This window comes from Danio rerio, chromosome 19 (assembly GCF_049306965.1).
Source record: "Danio rerio strain Tuebingen ecotype United States chromosome 19, GRCz12tu, whole genome shotgun sequence".
NCBI classification, from domain to species: domain Eukaryota; kingdom Metazoa; phylum Chordata; class Actinopteri; order Cypriniformes; family Danionidae; genus Danio; species Danio rerio.
In genome coordinates this window covers 11,394,874-11,420,931 of record NC_133194.1, presented here as the reverse complement: position 1 = coordinate 11,420,931, position 26,058 = coordinate 11,394,874, and the positions used below count along the sequence as shown (strand labels likewise).

The 26,058-nt window shown below is 36.0% G+C and overlaps 1 protein-coding gene across 9 annotated transcripts; it reads left to right on the top strand.

Moving 5' to 3' along the window:
• The first annotated feature begins 731 nt into the window (after positions 1-731).
• Positions 732-25,968, top strand: u2af2b (U2 small nuclear RNA auxiliary factor 2b). Of its 9 annotated transcripts, none has more exons than XM_009294032.5 (14): positions 732-1,199; positions 6,210-6,230; positions 6,514-6,646; positions 10,567-10,602; positions 10,930-11,033; positions 14,124-14,275; positions 16,630-16,746; positions 18,014-18,152; positions 18,269-18,280; positions 18,428-18,507; positions 22,268-22,390; positions 22,483-22,569; positions 23,528-23,779; positions 25,099-25,968. In XM_009294032.5, exons 1-14 carry the CDS (start codon positions 1,151-1,153, stop codon positions 25,231-25,233), a joined length of 1,440 nt encoding a protein of 479 aa, XP_009292307.1. In that variant the 5' UTR covers positions 732-1,150; the 3' UTR covers positions 25,234-25,968. The 9 variants fall into 9 exon arrangements, with proteins under 9 accessions (XP_009292307.1, XP_009292306.1, XP_009292308.1 ...); XM_009294031.4 differs by having other exon boundaries at positions 18,266-18,280; XM_009294033.5 differs by lacking the exon at positions 6,210-6,230 and having other exon boundaries at positions 18,266-18,280.
• Positions 25,969-26,058: the final 90 nt, after the last annotated feature.

Genomic DNA, 26,058 nt, shown 5'->3' with positions numbered 1-26,058 from the left:
AATGCTAAAACCATGTTTAAACATTGTAACTTTTGTTGTTGTGATATATATATATATATATATATATATATATATATATATATATATATATATATATATATATATATATATATACATATCACTGCTGAAAAAAACAGCTTAAACCAGCCTAGGCTGGTTGGCTGGTTTTATCTGGTCGACCAGGCTGGTTTTAGAGGGGTTTTGGCCATTTCCAGGCTGGTTTCCAGCCATTTCCAGCCGGGTTTTAGCTGGTCAGGCTGGAAGATGACCAGCTAAAACCAGCTTTACCAGCTTAAGCAGGCTGGGAGCCCAGCCAAAACCAGCTATGTCCAGCTTAAACCAGGCTGGTCAAGCTGGTTTTAGCTGGATTTAGCTGGTCATTTTCCAGCCTGACCAGCTAAGACCAGACTGGAAATGGCTGGAAACCAGCCTGGAAATGGCCAAAAACCCTCTAAAACCAGCCTGGTCAACCAGCTAAAACCAGCCAACCAGCCTAGGCTGGTTTAAGCTGGATTTTTTAGCAGGGATTTCATATCACTATTTGTTTCCTTGCTGTTATTAACCATTTTTAGCTTCACGTCACGGCGTCCTTCGGCCAGTTTATGTGCAAGATAATATATTTAAAAAGCCATGGATAGGACTACAACGCTTGAATTGGGTTAAACCTTCACTCCGGGCCTTTAGGGGTCGCATGTCATCAGTGTTTTTGTTCAGCGAGTTTTTACCGTGAGGAAAAGATGAGCGCATCCGCCAACGCGGAATAAGCGGTTAGCCCCTTTGGTCAAAACGAGCTACACTTAACCTCAATCAATAAGGACTATTAGCTCAATTTGAGTATCAGGAAATACATCTAAACGGCTAATCGTTATAACGAAATGGTTAAATCTTAAACATTATCGACGCAAGCCTTTTATTCGTGCTCCGCAGTGGTTCCGTTTAGCATTAGCTGCTAACAACCTTCTCAAGCAAAGCGTTTATTTCAACCTCTGCGCAAATAACGTTATAGGTGTATTTCGGCAAAGTCTTTATGCTTGTGTTAAATTTTTAAAACATCTGCGTTTTATAGTTGGTCTCCTGTAATAGCGTGTGACGGGAATAAAGCTATCTAAGGAAAACGGCGTGTTAGCTGAAGTTTGATCAAAACACCAGGATGTCTGATTTTGATGAATTTGAGAGACAGCTGTCTGAAAATAAACAAGGTGAGTATGGATGTGCATCATTTACTGATTTATACAGCATTCACCTGCGTAACATAGTAAGTTACGGGGAAAAATTCACGTATCGATGTGTACGGAAATGCAATTATCTCAATACGTCTAATGTTGGTCGTTTTATTGGTTATTTTTAAACATAACTGATGCAAGAACGCGCAAAATTGGTCTGTGGATGTTTTAAGTTTTTATTCAAGATTTTAGTTATTAAAATGCTATTATTTAAATTTTGCACGTGTGTTATTGTACGTAATTAAACTACTATATGTGTATGACTTTTATAAGCTGTATTGTAAAATAATCACACTTGTTATAGGTATTTAATGTAATTAAAAAGTACAAATAGAAAGTAACGTGTGAAATGATGAGCAAACAAAGGACATATAATAGCAATGAGGGCTGCTTGACTATGGGAAAAATCATAATCACGATTATTTTGGTCATAGTTGTAATCACGATTATTCAAAACGATTTAGTTGGTCAAAATTGTTAGCCCTCTTGTGAATTTATTTATTTTTTAATAAGTATTTCCCAAATGATGTTTAACAGAGCAAGGAATTTTTTGCAGTATTTCCTATAATATTTTTTTCTTATGGAGAAAGTCTTATTTGTTTGATTTTGGCTAGAATAAAAGCAGGTTTAAATATTTTGAGAACTATTTTATGATCAATATTATTAGCCCCCTTAATATATATATATATATATATATATATATATATATATATAGTTATTTTCTTCCCTGTAAATAAGGGGGAAAAATAATAGAATAAAAATATTAAACAAACTGTGCTTTAAGCATCTTCACTGTAAGAAAAAAAAAACTTCTTTAGTCAAGAGCAGTGAGAGATTTTCGCCCTTTTGTTGTTTGATTAATGATAAAAACAGTCGACAGGAATATAGTGTGCTGTCACTTTAAGCGCAGTACGGTTCTGATTAATAGTTTCACTTTCACATGTCTTTTGATTCTCAACTCGTTTGTTTATCACATAAATAAAGGTTAATATAAATAATCACTAAACACCGCATTTTGACACAAATTTGCATGTATTTGACCATTAAAGCGCTCACATTAATATGTCTTTAGATGTGTGTACTCTGCTCGTCTCCGAGGCTTAGCGCGCGCACACATAACAGCATGCAATCTCCTCTGCGCATTTAAAAGCATGAATGATGTGAATGTACATCAATGAACGGCGCGCATCCCATGCTGCAAAAGTTACATTACAGTACTGCATTTCAGTACAGCATTACAGTAATGCTTTTAGTAATTTTCATGTGGAACTGAGCTTGCAGAGCTACAAATGTGTACAACTGGAACGGGGCTGGTATATGATGCAATAATCGTTTTATCTCGATTAATGTTTTATCATAATTGTTAGAAGCCAAAATCTAATCAGAATTTTTGATTAATTGCACAGCCCTAATAGCATTGTATACTTCAGATATAATGGCAAAGTATACAATTTAAATAGCAAGAAATGAATCATTTGGACCTAGGCATGGGACGAAAACTGCTATCAAGGTATACCACGGTTTTGAAAAGTCAAGCAGAAAAGATATCCGAAGATGCTGTTTTAAATTGTAAAGAAATCTGTTTTTGAAACTTAAGACTGAAGACAGCAGAAGCCAATGATTCATTTGAATTATTTAGCCTGACGTTTAGCAAAATAATTAAAATGATTCTTAAAAAATAAATATATATATTTTGTCTAATGGTAAAAAAAAAAAAAGTTGTAGTTTTTTACCCAGACGTTTAAAAATAATATATTTTAGAGAAATAGCCACAATACTATGAAACCGTGCTATTTTTATCCAATATTATACCGGCCCATGCCTATTTGGACCTCCATTTTAATTATTGATAATTCTCGTTTCCGCTATACATGAAAATATCTTTATTTTCCTATATTTACTTTAGTTTCTTCTGTAAATCATGGTAAAATGTGAAAATTAAATGGATTCTGATGAATGAAAAAATTTTTGAAACTTTGTTTTCAGTGCATGAAATGTATCTCACTTTCATCCTTCACTCATGACACTTTAAATGCACAGACTAGGCATGGGATGGTAACCGGTTTCAAGGTTTTAAAACTGCTAAGATTTTCTGTTATACCGGATATGTAAGGTTTTTTTTATGTGTTTTTCTTTGTATTGTAAAGAAATCTGTGTTATTGAAACTTAAAAAAAACAGCAGAAGTCAATGATTTATTTGAGTTATTTAGCCTGACATGTTTGCTGTTTTAAAATATTATGAATGTTTCTTAAAATAAAATATACTGTGTTCAAAGTGGAAAAAAAAGTTTGTTTTTACCCAGACATTTGGAAAGAACTTTTTTTCAAAGCAGTTATCATGATACCATGAAACTGTGATTATTATTATTTTTTTCCTTCAAGGTTATCACACCGTTATCTTATACCAGCCCATGCCTACAACAGACACAGATTTGTGGATTTGTTTTTCCAGGAATGACTCGTCATTATTAAAAAAAACTGATCATCTTGTAACTGCAGAAGAGCCCTATGATTTATTTATTTCTGTTTTCATTTTCTGAATAGTTAAGTTCAATTTTGTGCATCATAAACATTTCTAATCAGTCGAAAACATTGAATGTTTAACATTTCATTTTTTACAAATATAATAATAATAATATAATTTCTTTTTAATTAAATTTAAAAATGGTCTCTTATTCCAATAAACCCCCCCTGTCAAAAATCTATCATGTTTTATTAAATGATGAACTTTTTTAGTTATAGTTATATTATATGATATTATAGTTATATTAAATGATGAAAGCCAAATCTATCAACAAAAAAATCAATTCAATAGAATCCGATAGAAGTGAGACTTTACTTTCGTTTGTCCGTTCCTTCTTGAGATGTTTTTTTATTTAGTTACTGATGACTGTTTTGCAGCTTTCAGTATTAAATTGGATGATTTATTTTAGTCTTTCGTTTGTTTTGTAGCAGAAATATTATTAAATTGACATGTATAAAAAACAGCAGTGCGAAATAAATATTTCTTACTGCAATGCTTCATTTTTGTTTGATGCAAACCATAAGTGTATTTTTCATAAAGTAACAGACTTTTTATAGCAGATAACTTACATCCAAGCACATTCAAAGCAGCATCTAATGAGTAATGTTATTCATTGTAACTATTATTGTTATTTTCATCATCATTAATATTCTGTAATTATTAGACATTATTAGACAAGCTGGGTCTTAGAGTTTGATTTATTTGATAGTCTATTTCACATTTCTTGTTTGTAAAGGCTAAATAAATACGAATAAAAAGGAAACATTCATTTTTGTACAGTTTTTATTTAAAGTTATAAAAAAAAAGGTAATAAGGGCCTGGATGTTATGATAGACTTTGCAAGTTCAGTTTGCAGACATTTGTGGGTACAGACATCCATTGTGTGCTGTGCTGTCTTGTCTTGCTAGTTTTTTCCTGGCTTTTTAATATTGTCCATATAGATATCAAAATTATAATGTATCGACTGAATTTAAGAAATATATCGTGATAAATTTTGCCATATCGTCCAGCCCTAATTCAGATACACAAATTTAATTGTCAAATGTAAAACAACACTGTGTAATATTCATTGTATATCTACACGGATACAATTAAGCTCTCTTAAAGGGCACCTATTTTAACCCTTTTACAAGATTTAATATAAATCTTTTGTCTCCAGAATGTGTCTGTAAAGTTTCAGCTTAATGCACCCATCAGATTATTTATTATACCTTTTTAAATCTGGGAAATTTGGGCTGTTAGGATATTGTAGCAGTTTTTGTTGCCTGTGCTTTTAATGCAAATGAGCTCATTCTTCCCGCCCACCGTTCCCACATGCATGACAGAGGCTTAAAGCTGATTTATATTTCTGCGTCAAGTGCACGCGTATGCTAGGGTGCAGCCTACGCGTTAACACATAGCCCTTTGCCGTGGCAGTCAGCGTCGCTAATGCACACCTTTTAAAAAAATTAACTACACGTCACAACGACGCGTAGCGCAAGCACTGTAATTGGTCGGCTTGGTAGCACTAACGAGTCACGAGCCCGATGGAGCGATTGTTTACAAGTGTGGAGTCCCGTGAAGAAGCTCCGTAAGGAAAGTTTTGTTTTGTGTTTACCTCATGATTAAAGTTGTTGCACGCCCGCCGGTTCCTGCCTCAAAATAAGCGAGTTTGAGCCACATGTACATTCAGGAAGCATTAAGGAAAAACAAAACACCAGGGAAGAAACTCGACACAAAGGAACATTAATACCTCACTGCCAACTAGTGTTTTGGAAGTGTTATTGCAGAACAACAGAGACAACGCGCAGAAGTATAAATGCACAGCTACGCGAGTTGCATGCGCTGTGGGTCATGCCGATCACTTGACGCAGAAGTATGAACCAGCCTTTAGCCTTCACGTAAACAAACAGCACAGTGACTGACAAGAATGAAGCAGATCTCCCTTACAACAGTAAGATCTTTCTCAACGGTTATTTGTTGTGTAGTTAATTCAAGCCTTTCTGCAATGATGAGTCACACAAAATGTCGTTATAACGATCGAACGCTTACACACACACACACACATTTAGCTTTGCAATGTTTTTGCACAGCAAATGTGACTGGATACACGTTAATATCCACTGTTGTATTGACATCCTTAATGTACAAAATAAACCTGATTAAAGTCCACAAGCGGATACATGTATTGTGATATAGAAACAATATATAGTGTACAGTCATATTTCAAGTATGATTTTGAATTTCCAAAGAATGCTTTTCTGAAATTTTAATAAGACGGTGAAATGTGCGATTACAAAGCCAACTTTAGCCTAACTTCAATAATGAAAATCATAGGGCCCTTCTGCAGGCGTTCTGTGTGTTCATTTTTGCCAGATCAGCAGTCGTCCAGTCAGGCTGACCGTAATCTCTTTGCATGAAAGAATAGGATGTTTTAAATGAGCTGGAATAACCTCCTGTGTCCCTTTTTCTCTTCCGCACAGGTGACAGTCTAAACGGTCATGGTGGGTATCCCAGAATGAGGTTCAGAAAAGCAAACACAACCTGTCTCCTTCCTTTCCCTCTAATCTTCCGTTTGCCCCTAGATACTCACTGTGAAATCAGAAAACCTGCATAATTCTGTGCCAAACCTTTCGTTTTCTTTCATTCTGCAGCTGGAATGGGCTTTGTCTTCTGTTTACCACCTTCTTTCCGTCCTCTCATTTACTTTAGGAGCTTGCAGTACTGATTCTCTTTTTTTTCTTTTTTGGATGCTAATGCATTTCTTTTTTTTTTTTTTGGTCTCAGAGAGGGACAAGGAGAACCGGCACCGGCGACGCAGTCCGTCCCGCAGCCGCAGTCGAGAACGGAAGAGAAGGAGCAGAGAGAGGAGAAGCAGGGAGCGCCGCGGTGACAGCAAGGAACGCCGACACAGACGCAGGTGCCTATCGCAGTCATTATTATTCAACAGTAACAGTGGCCAAGCCTCTGAGTGAGAGATTAAGTAAAAGTTGATTATTAAATTCAAGTCATATTGTCTAGCCATGTTGTAGGCTAAAAGATATTGCAATACCGGTTGCAATTAGATTTGACTCATTACTGTTTTTAAAGCAAGGTTAAAAACATATCTTTTCGCTTTGGCATTTTAATTATATTTACTTTGGTATTTTATTGTTTGTGTTGTCCATTTTGTTTTATTTAAAAAATTTTTTTACTCTTAAGCACCTTGGATAGCTTTTCTATGTTTATGTGCTAAACACTTCTAAAATTTCAGACATAATTCAAGGCCTGGAAAGTACTAAAAAACAAACATGGGTTCTTGCATTATCCTGCTGGAAGCTGTAAACCCCAGAGATGGTTGTGCGTGAAAATCCCAGTAGATCAGCAGTTTGTGAAATACTCAAACCAGCCCGGCCCAACTCAGTCTGGCACCAACAACCATGCCACACTCAGAGACACTTAAAACAGCTTAATTCTCCACTCTGATTTTCGGTTTGAACTGCAGCAGATCGTCATGATCATGTCTACATGCCTAAATGCATTGAGTTGCTGCCATGTGATTTGGATGATTTGGTGATTTGGGAAGGCTAAATTGTGTGAATGAGTGTGTATGGATGTTTCACAGTGATGGGTTGCAGCTGGAAGGGCAACCACTGCGTAAAACATATGCTGGATAAGTTGGCGGTTCATTTTGCTGTGGCGACCCCAGATTAATAAAGGGACTTAGCGGTAAAGAAAAGGAATGCATGAATTCAAATATTTGCATTACATTTCTTTAAACATAACTGTAAAAAAGATGTTTAAATCGGTCAACATCTTTAAAAAATGACATATTCAAAATATCATTATGACATTTTGATGTAAATAATAAGTATTGTTAAGTACAGAAAAGACTTTCATGGCATTATATATAGGTGAAACCAGAAGTTTACATATACTGTATAAAAAGGCATATAACCATTTAAAAAAGTCAGATGTTAATGTGACTAAGCTTTTTCGCTTTTAGGTAAGTTAGGATTTTCAAATTTATGTCTGTTATGCTTAATAGCACAATAATTAGAGATTCTTTTTGAGAAATCGTTTTAACTTTTCTTGAAAGTCAAATTTACATACAGTACAATTATTATGCCTCTGAAAAAGCTCAGATGATGATGATGGTGTCAAGGTTTTGGAAGCTTCTGATTGGCTAATTGACAACATTTGAGTAAATTGGAGGCACAACTGAAGAATAGTATTTAAGGAAAACCTCAAACACACCTCTTCCTTGTGTGACAACATGGGAAAATCAACAAGCCAGAATCAACAAAAAAGCCAGATTACAATTGGCTAAATTAAACTGGGAAAAAGACAATTTTTTGGAGACCTGTCCTTTGGTCTGATGGAACTAAGATTGAACTGACCAGTTTTCCATTTGGAGGACAAAGGGAAAAGCTTACAAGCCTAGGAACACCATCCCAACTGTGAAGTATGGGGGTGGCAGCATCATGTTGTGGGGTTGTTTTGTTGCAGGAGGGACTGGTACACTTCACAGCATAGATGGCATCATGAAAAAAAAAACATTGTGTAGAAATATTGAAGCAACAACTCATGACATCAGACAGGAATTTAAAACTTGGCCACAAATGGGTCTTCCAAACATACCATAAGTGAATGTTTTGGTGTGGCCATCACAAAGCCCTGATCTCTATCCTATCGAAAATTTGTGGGCAGAGTTGACAAAAAGCTTGTGCGAGCAAGACAGCCAACAAATCTGACTCTGTTACTCCAGTTCTGTCTGGAGGAATGGGCTAAAATTCCTTCAAGCTATTGTGAGAAGCTTGTGGAAGGATAACCAAAACATTTGACCAAAGTTATACACTTTAAAAGCAAAGCTAAAAAATACCAAGGAAATGTATGTAAACTGTCTAGAAATGAATAAAAAAGTTCTCCATTTTTTTTATCTCATTAATCTGGCATTTAGCAAATGTAAATTATTTAAGTAATCCTATCAGACCTAAAATAGTAAACGTTTAGTGTGATTTACCATCAGACATTTTTTTAAAAATGGTTATGTTCCTTTTTTTAGAGTGTATGTAAACTTCTGGTTTCAACTGTATGCTTAAGGTGTGAACTACAAAGGTGCTAGATTTAAAATTAATTTAAAAAATCCTTGAAAGTACTTAAATTTGTTGTCCACAAAAGTGGGAACCTTCTATATCAGGGGTGCTCAACCCTGTTCCTGGAGATCGACCTTCAGCTCAAGTTCAGCTCAAACCCTGATCAAACACACCTTAATCAATTAATTAGGACCTGAACAGCACTTGATAATTACCAGCAGGTGTATTTAATATAGGTTGAAACTGAAATCTGCAGGAAGATGGCTCTCCAGGAACAGGGTTGGTCACCACTGCTCTATGTAAATACATTTTACTTTACTTTTGCTCACTTACAAGATTTTATGTTTAGTTTTATTTAAACTACATGTCAAAACTGAAAATTATGGACTCCATTTATTTATTCTCCATTTCAAAACTGATTGATGAGAAAAACAAAGCTTCTTTTCAAGATGATTCACTGTTTCGAAGCATTGGAAACACCATCTTCAAGGGACACCCGCTTATCAAAACCATAGAAATCCAACAAAACACACAGTAGATTTGTTTTTATTCGGTTTGACAATCTTAACTCGAAAAATGGCGAGAAGGTTGGACATAGTGTAGCTCCTCCCATAAAACATGAAACCTGGCAAGAAGGTGGGACATAGTGTAGCTCCTCCCATAAAAACATGAAACATGGCAAGAAGGTAGGACATAGTGTAGCTCCTCCCATAAAAACATGAAACATGGCAAGAAGGTGGGACATAGTGTAGCTCCTCCCATAAAAACATGAAACATGGCAAGAAGGTGGGACATAGTGTAGCTCCTCCCATAAAAACATGAAACATGGCGAGAAGGTGGGACATAGTGTAGCTCCTCCCATTAAAAAAACAGCCAATAGCATTTTGTTTAATCACCGTGCTGCCAGTGAGAGTGGTTGAGCTCAAGCGCATCAAATAAAAAGTGTCTTAAAGGGGGCGGGGCATGTCAGATACTAGAGAGCATTTGATTGGTCAAAAGAGTTAATGAGAAAGTGAAGAATGAGGGCGCATGAATAAAACCATTGATCTATTTGAGTGAAAGTGACAAGCCACAAGCTTTACTTCAGTTTTATATTTTCGAATGCACATTTTGTCATTGTTTTTGGTGCGCTTATAGATATCCTAAAAGCGAACAATACTGATACTAACATCTAAAAAACTGTTTTACTTATATGGGACAATCAAATGCCTGCATAATGAGTTATTCATTTCTAATATGTTGTTTTTTTTTTCTTCATGGTAGGCACTGCTAAACAGACCAATAAGAGACTGTTAACTATTATTTATTTTCTTTTTACAAATTCCTTACTTGAATATCTACAAACTAGTAAAACGGATTTGAGATTAGATAAAACCAAAGAATCCTGTTCAGTGATTCATCTTAATGAAGCTGCGTGATTCATGTGGATTTTATTGCATTACACAGATCACCCTAGCGGAGAACCATTGATATTACAAAACTTTTTTAAACCGTTTGACATAACAAAGCCCTGTTACTGAAATCACAGGACTTTACCAATTTAAAACATGCTTCAAGAACAATTATAAAGGTTTTGAAGCTTCATGAAGCAGTTTTTCAAAAGCAGCTACTGAACTAATCAGTTTTTATTGCACCGAAATCAAGAATAAATAGTTTGTTGTTAAATTCTTTCTTAATTGAAATCTCATTCAGTTGTTTATGTACTGTTATTCAAGCTACTGTGATGTAGCTACATATCAAACCCTGTTCTTAAATGTCATTTCAGCGATCATACACAGAACCACCCCCAAGAAAATGTCAGGTAAAGCAGATGGGCTGACCCAGTTTTACCATGTTTTACGTCATTTTTATAGTGTTTTGCAAGTGGAAATATTAGTCATTTCTACATTAAAAGTCTCTGTGTGATGATTATAGCATGTTAGGTGAAATATTTTAAATCAGTGCTAATTGTAATAAGTGAGTGTGATTCACGTTCTGTGCACTGTACGTCTGCTTTTAATTGTTCTTTTTCACTCAATTAATTGACTTTCAAAAATGAAAGAACAATCCTTTTATTCTTCATACAATATTCTACATACAATAGAAATGAATATAGTAACATTAATTTTGTTTTGTCTCTTCACCTTAGCCGTTCACCTCACCGGGAGAAAAAGAAGAAAATTAAGAAGTACTGGGATGTCCCTCCTCCAGGCTTTGAGCATATTACTCCAATGCAGTATAAGGCAATGCAAGGTGAGGGACTCTGTAATACATGACCTTCTCCACTTGTTTGTTCTTAGTAAATATGTGTGGGTGCTATACTGGTAACAAACAGCACAGAAATGTGTGTAAGTCTGTGTAGCAAGCATTTTAGCTATCACACGACATTAGCTCTCAGCATAAAGCATTTAAAAGAGTACCAATAGACAAGATTTGTTTAATGAAAACACTTTGGATAATTTTAAAAAGCCGTCACCAGGAAGAATTTAAAGTTATCTATCAAATATTAGATTGAAAAAATCATATTTGATATTTAATATACAGTTAAAGTCAGAATTATTAGCCCCCCTTTGCTTTTTGTGTTTGTTTTTATATATATATAGATTTCTCAAATGATGTTTAACAGAACAATGAAATTTTCACAGTATGTCTGATAATATTTTTTATTCTGGAGAAAGTCTTATTTGCTTTATTTTGGCTAGAATAAAAGCCGTTTTTAATTTTTGAACACCGTTCTAAGGTCATAATTATTAGCCACTTTAAGCTATTTTTTTCGATAGTCTCCAGAACAAACCATCGTTATACATTAACTTGCCTAATTACCCTAACCTAATTAACCTAGTTAAGCCTTTAAATGTCACTTTAGCTGTGTAGAAGTGTCTTGAAAAATATCTAGTCAAATATTATTTACTGTCATCATTTTTAAGATAAAATAAATCAGTTATTAGAAATGAGTTATTAAAACTATTATGTTTAGAAATGTGTTAAAGAAATCTTCTCTTCGTTAAACAGAAATTAGGGGGGGGGGGGGGGGATAAACAAGGGGGCTATTAATTCAGTGGGGCTTATAATTTTGACTTTAACTGTTTTAACTGACTTTAACTATTTTTTCTGAATTTTACTTATTTCTGTTCGTAGTTGTGTATCATCTGTTATTGAAATATAAAGTTGTTCCAATCATGTAATGTTAATATGTATATTGATCTTGCCATGAAATAACCATAAGTTGGTGATGTGGCCATAAATTAATAAATACCGCTACTTTAAAAGATTCTAATTTGTTTTTGGAGGTATTTTACAATAGACTTATCTACATACAAAAAACCTTCATGAAATTAGCCTTAATGTTTGGTAAAAGAAACTACCAGATTTCCAGATTGTTTTTACCCTTTTCATAATCATTTTGTTTTTCTCCAAGATGAAACACAAGTTTTTAATTATTTTAGAAGATCCTTTTTCAAGCTCTATTTGTAAAAGCATATTAAAGGTGCAGTAGGTGATTTGCCTAAATGCTATTCATTAGCATATTTTATATTAGCGTATTGAAACACAGCTCCTCCCCTGCTGTCCAAAGCCACGCCTTTTTGAAACTTGATAGAACTTTATAAAAGTACAATTCCAAACAAAAAAACTATTATATCTAGCACGTTTTCAGTTGTGTAGCAAGCTAAACTTGCCGTAATGTGCAATTGACTTATTTCACATGGCCGCCATTTTTAAAAGCGAAATCGAGGCTGCGGTGGGAAGAAAACCGGAAGTGTCATTGGGAGTTACATAGGAACGTTGTGTACCTGGCTGTATATCTTATCAGCGAAGAGAAAGTGACACAAATTTATAATTTCACCGCCTTCCGAGTGACCCGAAGGTCCGTTCTGAATGAATGGCGAAAATAAAAGGGATATCAGAGCTCATTTTCAGCCAAGTTAAGGGAAATGGCACTAGTTAGCTAACGTTTTCTTTCCCAAACACACGTTTTAGATGCCATTTATCAAACTCGAGTTAATGAACTGATTCTTTCACTATATTAGACTTGTCATGAACTGAATTAAACTGAATTAAAAGAAAAACCATCAATTTCCTGCTAACATTTAAGGCACTGTTGATGGCTTTCTTAAAACAGCCAAAATTTGCCATTGTGTTCATGTGCTTGACAGAAATGGCTGTGATTGGCCGATATGGCCATCAGTTCATCCTTCATTTTTTCCGAGTACAAACACAAACTAGCGATCTGCTTAATGACTCGACTGATCTTCAAGGCTGCTTCGCGCTCCAGTCTTCGTGTATCTGTGTTTGCACTGGGTGAAGTGCGGTAAACTGGTGAGCACTATTGTAAATCAGCGCTGTTTATGAAAGCGCTCAGCGGCTCTTGAATGTTAACGGGAAATGGACGCTTTTAAAACTTCAGTACCGGGACAACACTATTACAGACAACACGAAGGTGTGCTACAGAGGACTAAAGTGTTTTATCGCTCACCGGGTTACATAGGCTGAAGCAGGAAAGCGTCCCCACGGTGTTTAACTGGTGCCATGAACTGAGGCATAGGAAGACACTTGAGCATATTGCTCTTACAGAGATTGTGATGTTGTTTGATGCTAAATTGCTTTTAATTGTTAAAATTAAACTTACTGATTAATATTAAAGTGATGTTTACAGCATTTCTGCATTTTGAAATCTCTGCAACAGCTGGAGATTTGTAGTCCACAGCATGTTACTGCAATGTTTTCAGTGCTGGTCCTATACCTCTGGGATTCTTCCCACCGCAGCCTCGCTTTGGTTCTTTAAAATGACGGCCGCGTGAAATAAGTGTATATTTCATGCCTGCAAGAATCGTTGGTCTCACTCTCTCAGGTGCTTTGCCCTGAAGTGACTACTGTATGCTTGGTGGTTGGTCGACAGCGTGCAAGAATTATACTTATTACTAAGCCATGCTTGCATAACTGCTGTTTCAGACTTATTCAAAGACGAAATAAGGAGCGCATCACAGGTTGTCATTGTTCAAAAAAGAAATCAATGGATCAAAGGTACGATAATTCTCCGAAATATTGCGCAGCTCTAATCAGTCTAAATTTTTCTGTCCACATGGATGGTGCTCAAACCAAATTAGTGAGGTGACTGTTGAAGCAGAACGAGTTCAGTGTGTGATAATCGGCATGTGCTAAACTCTTCCATCTGTGCTCATCCTCGGTTAAGTAAGCTGCACAGACACGGATGTTTGCGAGAGAGCCCAATGCAAAAATTAGTGTACATAGCCCTTAACTACGTTTTATTCTCTTTCTGTCTTCTATTACTACTCAGTAACACATATATAATTTATGAATTCATATTTTGTTGTTTTCCCTCAGCTGCTGGTCAAATCCCCGCTACCGCTTTGCTGCCCACCATGACGCCAGACGGCCTGGCAGTAACGCCGACCCCGGTGCCTGTAGTAGGCAGTCAGATGACTCGCCAGGCTCGCAGACTTTACGTTGGCAACATCCCATTTGGCATCACAGAGGTGTTGAACGAACACTATTCGCACACTAGAATTACTCTGCGGGGCTTTTGTAAACTGATCCAAATAGAGAACACTAGCATGCTTGGATGCATTATGCAGAAGCATATTGGATATTTATTTTAGCATACTCCGATATTTTCATATTTAGATTATTTTACATTCATCTACAGCTCACCTAAAGTTAATCAATCTTTAGCTAATTTAAATTTGTTAATATTACACTACCAGACAAAAATCTTTTCGTCGATCCCAGCTGTAGGAGCAACAAGTTATAACTTGACTTCTGGTCAAAAAGTAGCAATTTTCAGATGAATTATCTAAAGAACTGCAACCTAATCATCACAAATAGTGCAGAAGACCTACTAGAACCCACATAGACCCATGATTCTCACAGATGTCAGTCAGGTTTGGTGAAGGAAAAATCATGGGTAGGGGTTACATTCAGTATGGGGGCGTGCAAGAGATCTGCAGAATAGATGGCAACTTCAACAGCCTTAAGACATTTGTGCTGCCCATTACATTACAAACCATATGAGAGGTCAAATTTTTCAGCAGGATAGCACTCATCATACTTCAGCCTCCACATCAATGTTCCTGAAAGCAAAGAAAGTCAAGGTGCTCCAGAATTGGCCAGCCCAGTCACCTGATATGAACATTGAGCATGTCTGGGGTAAGATGGAGGAAGCATTGAAGATGAATCCAAAGATCTTGATGAACCCTAGGAGTCCTGCAAGAAGGATTTCTTTGCCACTCTAGATAACTTTATTAATAAGTTATTTGAGTCATTGCAGAGGTTGTGGATGCAGTCCTCCAAGCTCATGGGAGTCATACACAATAGTAATTCTTCTTCCACGGCACCATGACTTTATATTCTATACGGTACATTATTTCTGTTAAGTGACGAGACTTTTGTCTAAGCAAAGTCAGACCTTACTATCCTAATTAAATAATTACAAATCAAGACATGTTCATATTTTATTTTGGTAAAATAGGCGTATTCTAGAGGCCTTTGCCTTTCATATAAGCCACTTCTGATACCAAATGATCGACAAGAAGTCAAGTTATTTGTTGTTCCTAAAACTTGGATAGGCAACAAGACTTTTGTCAGGTAGGGTAGACAACATAATAGTAACATGTTTTATAGGAAAAAAGCATGTCTGCTATGTAATATACATCATAAATGTATCATTTTATATTTTTATATCCACACTAATTAAGCAAAGATAGATCCTTAAGTCACACAGGATCTAAACGGTTTTGTTTTCCTATCTCAAATGAAGTAAAGTCACAGTTATGTGTATTATTAACACTTTATATTTTATTTGAATGTTTTTTATGAATTTATTTTTACAAAAACTATAAAATTAAATATTGGTGGTATACATTAAGTTCCCATCACTCCACAACAAATCTTGTTTTAGTATTCTTAAAAATTCAGGTATAAAATAAACCCAAAAAGATCATAGTTTTCCCTATAAAAACACTTACAATAGATTACATTTTTTTTTATGGAAAAAAAGCCTTTATTTGTCATATACACTGTTACATGTAGCGAAAATGGACCCCCTTACCATAAACAACCATCACACATTTCAGGGGAAGATCGGTCAGATGAGAGGTAGCTTTAGAAAGAGGAAATAAGATACATTGGGGAAAAGGTAGTTGAGAAAAAAAGCCCTTCCCAAACTGTCCTTAAAGTAGGGCATTGTGAGATCAGGGGGGAAAGCCCCAGCAACAACCACATAAACATTTACCCATCCACAAGTCATTCCAAGTCTTTGAGGTGTGAACAAGGAAGATATTTTGAAGAAAGATGGAAGCCGGTAACCAACTTTCATACTAGGCTAAACAAATTCTATGGAAGTCATTGGTTACAGATTTCCAGCTTTCTTCAAAATATCTTCTTTTTGTGAGGTGATTAAATAAAAGGGTGAATAAATAATGGGATAAATTCAATTTTCGGTGAACAATCCCTTTAATAAACGCCATAAAATGAATAGATACTGAAAATATTTCACACATTTCAATATATGTGGTGGGGGTGCAGCCGTGGCCTCATGGTTAGAGACTTGAGATCCTGAGGTTGCATGTCCAAGTCTCTGTACCAACAGAGTTTGTTGTTGGGAATATCCACCTCAATACCACGGCTGAGGTGATTCCCTTGAGCAAGGCACTGAACAATCAACTGCTCCCGTGTGTGTGGTTATGGTTTTAAGTCTCTTTGGATAAAAAAAAAAAAAGATATTTATCATATTTAATTGGTCATTAGTCATAAAATGATCAGTTTATGTATATTATTATTACATAATGACCTAATAACCTAATCCTTAACTTAATTAACTCTTCTTTTATAGGAATCTATGATGGACTTCTTCAATGCTCAGATGAGATTGGGTGGTCTGACTCAGGCCCCTGGAAACCCTGTCCTCGCCGTCCAGATTAACCAGGATAAGAACTTTGCTTTCCTTGAGGTCAGTAACACATGTACACACACTAACTATTTTTCCTTTCAACGATTCTAATTAAACCTTGAGGGAAACCTGGTATATCACAAAAAATATTTGTGAATAAAGCACAATTCCCATCTAATGAGTCATAGGGTGCTTTCACACCTGCCTTATTTAGTTAGATGGAATCGCGCTAGAGTTCATTTCCCCTTTTGGTCCGGTTCGTTTGGGCAGGTGAGAATGCAGCAATCGTACTCGAGTGTGCACCAAAAACGGACCAAATAAGCGTACCGAGACCTGCTTGAAGAGGTGGTCTCGGTACGCTTTCAAACGAACCCTGGAGCAGTTTGTTTGTGGTGAGAATATGATCCGTACTAAAACAGGTCCAACCGCAAAAAGTACTGCGCGTTTTGAACTAATTCAGCTGCTGTAGGCCGATGCGCTGTGCATTATGGGATATGGAGGAAAAATATTTGTTGACAGCGCTTTACCAACAGAGAGAGAGAGAGGGGAAAACATTACCTGATGGATCATTGGTAATATTTACGCAAGATGACCATGTCGCAGTTTAGCTAAATTAATTCATGTCTCCTCCTGAAGTGACTAGCGATGCATTAAACACTGTTTTCCAGCCGCGCTTCATTGTCATAATGTATAGTTTGTCTAAAGCAGGGATACAGTCAGCCAGCGCAGTCGTCCCTCCAGAGTAAAAGGTTTGGTTTACCTGCGGGAGTTCACTAGCATTTTCCCGCACGTGAATTCTGTACAATCAATAAGCAGTTTAGAAAATATGTTCAACAACATCTGGCCAATGAGAGATGTGGATTTTGTCAGATGACTGCATTTTGGTTCGTTTTAACTAGTTCGGACCAAAGCCAGCAGTGTGGTGTGAAAACGACCCAAAGACAGCAGAAGATGCAACAATGTAACATTTATTACCCTTGGTCCGGACCAAATGAAGCGAACTACAGATGTGAAAGAACCCATAGACTTCCTGATAAACTGACGCCAAATATCAAAGAGAAAATGGACTTTGCTATAGTAGGAGAAGCCGCTGAGGGCCTTTTTCTTATAAAATAAATATATGCACCTCAGAAGACGAAATGCAATGAACGCATGGTGGTGCCGATTTTATTATGCACATAATGCCAATTCCATTTGTTATACAATATTCCAATAATGCACATAAAAAGATGAGTAGATAAAAAGAAAGCTACTCACAGGGGCTTATGTTGCCTATGATTTGGTATATTTGGTTGTTGACTGTATTCTTCTTTCATTAATTCATCAGTTCCGATCAGTGGATGAGACCACGCAGGCCATGGCATTCGATGGCATCATCTTCCAGGCACAGAGCTTAAAGATTCGCAGACCGCATGACTATCAGCCATTACCTGGCATGAGCGAGAACCCCAGCGTTTATGTGCCAGGTAAACCCACAATACAATTCTCTTCTAAGATATCAAACTACAACAAATATGACTTTTGATTTTTATTTTTTTCCTTTATTACAAATGTCTGGTGTCCTTATGCATCTGTAAAGCAGTCCAATTTCAGGGTAAACTTATTTTCATTTAAAGTTGACTTTAGGAAAATCTTGCTGTTATTTCTTATTCATTTAAACCCTTTTACTTTAGTCTCTTATTCACCTTTTTTTTGTGCCTGCCAGTTGTGTGTTGATGAATGTTGTCCATCTGCTCCACAGGTGTGGTGTCTACTGTTGTACCAGACTCTATTCACAAGCTGTTCATTGGAGGTTTACCAAACTATCTCAATGACGACCAGGTTGGTTACAAATGCTTTCTGGTTGAAAGTCTGTGACGCATGCATTGGCAGTCATAAATTTATAAGATGTTTTGTACTTGCATTAAAGGGATTTCTCATTTTGAAAAATGAACATTTATACAACATCAATGGTTCCAAACCTTTGTGAGTTTTTCTGTTGAAAATAAAGAAAGATAGTTTGAAGAATGTTGAAAACTGGTAGCCACTGACATCCATAGTACAAAAAAAAACATACTGTAAAAGCCAATGTTTACAGATTTTTAACAGTACACAGAGTAAAAGATGAGTACATTTTATTTTTTTTTGATGAACTACCTCTTTAACTTGGCCAAAAATATAGTAAAAACAAAAATATTTAAAAATATTACAATTTATAATGCATTGTGTTTGAATATATTTAAAGTAATTTATTCCTGTTATAACGAAGTTGCATTTTTTCAGCTATAACTCTTCTATAATTTTAAATAAACCTTCAGAAATCATTTTAATGTGCTGATTTGGTTCTCAAAAAACATTTCTTATTAAATCTGCCATTACTGCTTGTAATGTACCGATAATAATAATGATGATGATGAGCCTTTATTTGTCACAACACTGTAACATGCAGCGAAATTGGACCCCTCGACCATACACAAACATCACACATTTCAGGGAAGACGGGTCAGACTAGAGGTAGCTTTAGAAAAAGTAAATAAGATACATTGGGGGGGAAAAAAGATGGAGGTAAAAAATAGCCCCTCCCAGACTGTCCTTGAAGTAGGGCAGTGTGAGATCAAGCATAAACATAGGCATAACATTGCAACGGGTTGTGGAGATATTTTGATTTAGACAACAGCCTCCGATCCTTGTGCCTTGGTTTCAATTGCAACAACATAGAAACATTTCTTTGTGTTTTTAACCCTGGTCAGTTTGTGCTCTGAAAGTTGTATTTCGGGAGTTTATAGGCATGATGAATCTGGCTCTAATGGCTTGTTTCCATTTTGCAATATGGTTTTGTACAGCATGTGCTTAATTTACACTAAAAGAAATGTTAATTGTACCACTTTTTGGGACCTTTTTGTAATGGCCCTTTTCCACTGAGTGGTACGGTGGGGTGCGGTATGGTATGTTTGTTTCCACTGTCATTAGTACCAAAAAGCGAACCGTACCACAGCACTTCTTGGGTAGTCTTTCCAAAAGGGAATCTAGCACAACAAAAAGATACCTAAAGGCTAAGCTAGTCGTGCAGCTGAACACTATTGGTTTACAGAAAAACGTCACTAGCGCGTGCACAAGCCAGAAGAATGAAAACGAATGAAGAGTCATTTTTAAAGGCACAGCCGAGACATTACGTCATAATTATAATTGATTTAGGCCCCGTTTACACTAGTGCGTTTTAGTTTTAAAACGGCGTTTTAGAATGAAAACGATCCGCGTCCACACTTGCGTTTTACCCAGCGTTTCTAAACTGCTCTCCGTCCACACCTCTCCGTGTCCTCGGTATAGTCTGTTTTCCATATCAAACTGAGAAGAAGAGACTGCAGCCTTGATCAAGCTTGCGAAGTCTGAACTTACACGGAGAAGATGCAGGACTGATCTGTTTGTAGGCTACTTAATATTGAGGAAAAGCCCCAATCAGAGAGGCGAATGTCGGCAGCCCCGCCTCCGTTTACAGATGTCTCCGTTTTCCATCATCCACGCTGAGGCGGAGCAGCAGCGTTTCAGAATGAAAACGGCCTCTTCAGCGTTTTCGGCGCTCGAGAACTCCGGCGTAGTGTGGACGGATGGCGTAACCGTAGCAAAACTTATGCGTTTTCAAACTAAAACGCATTAGTGCAAAATGGGGCCTTAAGCTCAAACAAACCTTGTTGTCTCGATAAACAGCCACAAAGTCAAGAAGAACAGAATCTGCCTTGTGTACTGTTGTTGTTTATGAGACTGTCTAAAAGCGTGAGTGGTTGCACTCTCTCCATAGTGATCTATTTGCGTGCGCTCGCTGCGCATCTATATTTGAAGTGGCGAACATGAGCTCATAATAACGTGCGCGTGATTATCAAAGTGCTTCTGACATCCTTTCGGAAACGGACAAACACCAAAGTAAAGCAAGAATGACGTCAACTGCAACTTTGAACACTTGTTGAACACCACGCTTACCAAAAAGTGTACCATTTGGCAGTGGAGACACAAGCCTGATAAAGGTGACCCATATCGGACCGTATTGTACCACTAAGTGGAAATGAGGCATAAGGGTACCTAGCACACCAGTACGACACCAAAAGGAGGAAATTGACTCACTGCAGAATGCCGATTGATTTACAATGAATATCATGCAACAAGCCAGTGATTCAACACCGGAAAAAAACATTTTTAACTACACATCCTAAACACAAGACCGTAATAATACAATAATAGTGCATATTAATGAACCATAGATGACTCGAGCTCAAAGTTTGTCGACATTGTCAAATCGTACTGTACAGAACAAGGTTATTATAGTTAACCGTTAGTTTAACCGGATCTTCTAAATGAACTGGTTGAACGAGTTCACCAAAACGAACTGAATCATTTGAAATGATTCGTGTCTCCAGTAAACACTTATCCACAAACTACTTACTTTTTAACAAGCCTAATACCCCCTCTGACTCGTAATGCTCTAATATATGCTCCCATTCATATATTAAAACAGTACCGTTACACTGACATCAAATTTGAGTAGCGGTGAACCGATAATACTGTGCATGCGTGATTCAATGAACCAAACACGAACAATGAGAGGATCTGGTGAAAAAATGCAAGTTTATTTCATAACAGAAAATCGTAACGGAATTTAAATAAGTGAATCATGCTTCAGTTGGGTTACAAAACTTTACTGTAAGACATTTTTCAGATCATGGTGATGTTTTAACTGACTGAAATTACTATTGCTGACTACATAATTTTGGTATGTTAAGTCCTAACATCCGCGTTAAATATCTGAACTTCCCATCACTACTATGCATTTAACCTCAGAGCAGCCTTCCACACATATTGTACTTAAGGCTGCTATCTTGTGGGCATTTACATTTGAATTTGAGGATGGGTATGGTTTTGGTAAATGATAGTGTTCAGGTATCCTCTAAATACAGGTTTAAAAAAATGTATGGTTGAGTTTTTTTATAAAATATTTATTCTATTGATTTTGAATCTTATATCCTTATTTAGAAACAAAAACTAACACAGAAACAAATAAAAACTAAACTAAAACTAATTCATTTCAAAATATAGAAACTAATAAAAACTAGTTAATCTGCCTCTAAAAACTAATTCAAACTAACTGAATTTAAAAAACAAAAAGTCAAAACAAAATAGAGACAAAAACTAATGAAAAATCCAAAACTATTATAACCTTAGTACCGAAGCATAGCGCTCAGTGGAGGCAAAAATGTTAGCCTTTCATTTGAATCGGATCTAATAAATCGTTATATAAATACAATAAAAGCCCTCAAATTCCCAAATGCACAGACACTAAAGTTATTCAGCACAGAACAGTGAAGTTTTGCAGTGTTTGATTCCCAACAATTAAAAACCCAAAAAGTAGTTGCAGTTTTAGGAGCTAATGTTATCACATTTTAATTTAGAAGTGGCATAGAGTCCTGAAATCGCACACAGGAAACCATCCGTCAATGATGCATTGTTTATTAGGCTACATTCTCTTTGGTAACAACTCTTAATCATATAAGAAACTATGTAGAAACTTGATGTTGACTTTTTTTGTTTGTGTGTGTTAACCCTGTGTCTTCAGGTTAAAGAGTTGTTGACCTCTTTTGGACCTCTCAAAGCCTTCAATCTGGTTAAGGACAGTGCTACCGGCCTGTCAAAGGGTTATGCTTTCTGTGAATATGTGGATGTTAACGTCAATGATCAGGTGAGTTGGTGTGGTTGGGTTTTCACTGTATTCAGTGTGTTTTTTTTTAGCATTGATTGCTTTAAAAAGGTATTTGGTCATATTTGTTACAGGCTATTGCAGGATTGAATGGCATGCAGTTGGCAGATAAGAAGCTGCTGGTTCAGAGGGCAAGTGTTGGAGCCAAGAATGCCACAATGGTAAGAAACGAGCTCAGCTTAAGATGATGTTTTTTGCTTTATTTGTTTTATACAATTTAGACCTAGTAGGGTTTTTGTGCATTGTTGCTCTTTAGTGTTTTGGTTTTCAGCAGTGACATTTACATTACACTAAACTAAGCTTCAAGCTCGAGAAATAAAGATTAATTAATTTTTTTCTGTTTAAAAATAACTAAGCACATGGCTTGAAAATATTTTAAATAAATACAATTTAACGGTTTAAAAATGACATTTTATTGGAATTTAATACTTTTCTACAACAATGAAGCATGAAGTTTTTCCAGCGACTTTTGTAACAAAATATTTCTATTTCAAATAAAATCGACAATGCTACAATTATGATTACAAGCAACTGTTATGTTAAAGTATTTAATCCAAATGTTGGCAGCTCTTCCTGGAAAACACCATAATGAAAAAGTTTATTTTAATTTTAATGAGGGCTGCACGATATATATCTGATATAAATTTGCAATTGTCACATCGCAAGATATGCAATGTTAAGTCTGAATTATAGTTGACCAGGAGATACAGAACACATGCAATTTGTAGAGTCACTGCTATGTTTAACTATAATAGAGTGAAAGTTTATCATCTGCATGTTTTAAGGCCTGTAACTGTGAGCATTTGGGCACAAAAATCTATGTTTCGAGGTATAAAAAATTTGCATTTAATTATTTAAACAGAAAAATTATACTTATTTAGAATTTTTGTCTTGTTTCTAGTTCAAATAACTACATTTCAAAGCAAAACTCCCCAGAAAACCATCAAATAGTGCTATTTTAACCATCTTGAGAAACTATTCATATCGCAATATTAATTGTAGAAAAATAAAATATTGCCGATTGTAATATATATCAGATTTTTCCCAATATAGCACAGCCCCAATTCTAATCATCCTTAAATTGTCTGTATTTCCCCTCTTTTCATTATCCATCTGTAGACGAGTATAAACGAGACTCCAGTGACGTTGCAAGTGCCTGGCCTCACATCCAACCCCATGATCCAGATGGGCGGTATTCCCACTGAGGTCCTGTGTCTGATGAACATGGTGGCTCCAGAGGAGCTTATCGACGATGAGGAGTACGAGGAGATCGTGGAGGACGTCAAAGAGGAGTGCTCTAAATATGGCCAGGTCAAGAGCATAGAAATTCCCAGACCCGTCGATGGCCTTGATATACCTGGAACTGGCAAGGTAAGCCTTACCAAAGCAGCTCGAGTGGGCTGCAAACTTTTTTTTTTTAACACTTTTATTGTTTCAGAAAAATGTGATACATACATACTGTATTAGTAACCAAATACCAGTCAAAGAACACCTGCCCCGTCCTGACATTCAAATAAAAAAAATAATTTAAAAAATGCATTCTCATGCGAGGAAATAATACATAAACAAATAAATAGAAAATAAAGATTAACTAAAATAAGATAAAATAATAATAAAAATTAAAAAGGGCAATTTTGTTAAAAATAAAAAATATATAAAAAATAAATACCATTAAAAAAATTGACATTTCAACATATACATTCTAGTGAAAGTGAAAAGTATATTAAAGTTAGTCATTACAAACAGTGAATTTTAACAGTCACATTGTTTGGGATTACTAAACGGTCAGTCCACTCTTATTTAAAAAATGAAGGAAGAAGTTCCAAATCTTGTAGAATATGTGCATTTTTTGTTTGATTGAATAAGTCAACCTTTCCATTGCTATACAGGAAGACATTTCCTTAATCCAGAGTGACAAAGATGGAGCATGAATACTTTTCCAGTGAATGGCAATCAGGCGATTCGCATGTAATAGACACAGATTTATAAACTTCTGTTCATATGACTTCAGCGATAAGGCAGGTGGGAAAAGACCAAGAATACAGATTTTAGGGCAAACAGGGATTTCTTTACCAATAGTTTTAGAGATTACACCAATTATTTCTTTCCAAAAGAATTGCAAGTGCTCACATTGCCAAACACAATGGAACAGTGTGCCCTTATAAGTCAAACATGTTCCACAAATGTCCAGAATATTTCTATTAAATTTATTTAACATTTCTGGTGTTATAAATGCTAATGATAATGTTTGCGCTTGAACACAACTTTCTTCCCATTCATTTTCTGTAATATCTATTTGAAAGTCATCAATCCAAGCCAGTCTTTTATGATTTGTAGATTCTTTGGAAGCCTTAACAAATTTGCTACATAGTGTAGAAATTTTGTATTTGGCACTGGGATCTTTAACTGCAATTTCTTCTAAACTACTTACGGTCGGTCACTGATATGAATGATTTTTAGATCATATAAAATTACGGATCTGAAGATACTTTAAAAAAAAAAAGGGACTGAGGGGCTGCAAACTTGAGGTCAAACTTTGTCCTCCTTTTCAGCTCAAAATGTAAATTCTGTTACCATTTAATAACCTTCATGTTTAGTTTTTTTTACTTTGAACCCTGCAGACATCAACATCTGGCAGTGCTATGCAAACATACATGAACCATTTCATGATCTGTGTTTTATTTTTCCAGATCTTTGTGGAGTTCACCTCTGTTTACGACTCCCAGAAGGCCATGCAGGGCTTAACGGGGAGAAAGTTCGCCAACAGGGTGGTGGTGACCAAGTACTGCGATCCAGACGCTTATCATCGCCGAGACTTCTGGTAGAGTGCTGAGCTCATTTCGTAAAAAGAAATCGAATTGGAGGCAGTGATGATGAAGAGGGGGGAACATTTTTTTTTGTACTCTTAAAAAAAAAAAAAAAAAAAAGAAGCCAAAAGGTGAATGTTGTGTTTTTTTTGTTTTGAGGCTTAAATTAAAAGATGATTCGTGAGCAATTGTGGGAGGGTTTTTTGCTTTTCGTTTGTATTTTAAGAACATTAGCGAGAGCTATTCTGCTATACTGATGATACCTAATCTGTTAATAAAATTATTACTATTTTTTAATTGTATACTGAAACAAATGTAAAATAGTGATCGTTGACCATCAGAGAAGACCAACTATCGACGCCCCAACCAATCCTGGAGGTTTATTGCTAATCATTCAAATGAAGATGTCCCTTACTTGGTTTTTATCTCTTTTTATTCCTCTTTTGAATCGATCCCACTGACTGATCCTTCTCAAAAGTCCTCGCTCTTCTCTGTTGGTCAAATCTCCCTCCCATTTTGTAGCTTTTTGCAGTTCATATCTCAAGGTATTAGATAGTCTCAGATCTTCTTCTTTTTTTTTTGTCTGGTTTTGTTCTTATACATACTTGGTCTCTTCCATGCATATCACCAGCTCATTAGAAGGTGATGACATTTGTCCAGTGTGGCACCTGTTTTTCAGTTTCTGTATGCGTGATGTTTTTGTTTTCTCAGTATAATAGGCCACTTTTGATAATAAAACTCTTGGAAGTTTGATCCGTTGTCAGTTTGGTCATTATTGTAATGTAATGTGCATTTATTGTGTATGGCCATACACCTAAAGTGCTTCACAATCAATCTCCACAC

Excerpts from the sequence above, each read along its gene's own strand:
- u2af2b (XM_009294031.4), top strand. The coding sequence starts at position 1,151 with ATGTCTGATTTTGATGAATTTGAGAGACAGCTGTCTGAAAATAAACAA. Across the intron at positions 6,231-6,513 it reads TGACAGTCTAAACGGTCATG|AGAGGGACAAGGAGAACCGG; the intron begins GTGGGTATCCCA and ends TTTTGGTCTCAG. Across the intron at positions 6,647-10,566 it reads GAACGCCGACACAGACGCAG|CGATCATACACAGAACCACC; the intron begins GTGCCTATCGCA and ends ATGTCATTTCAG.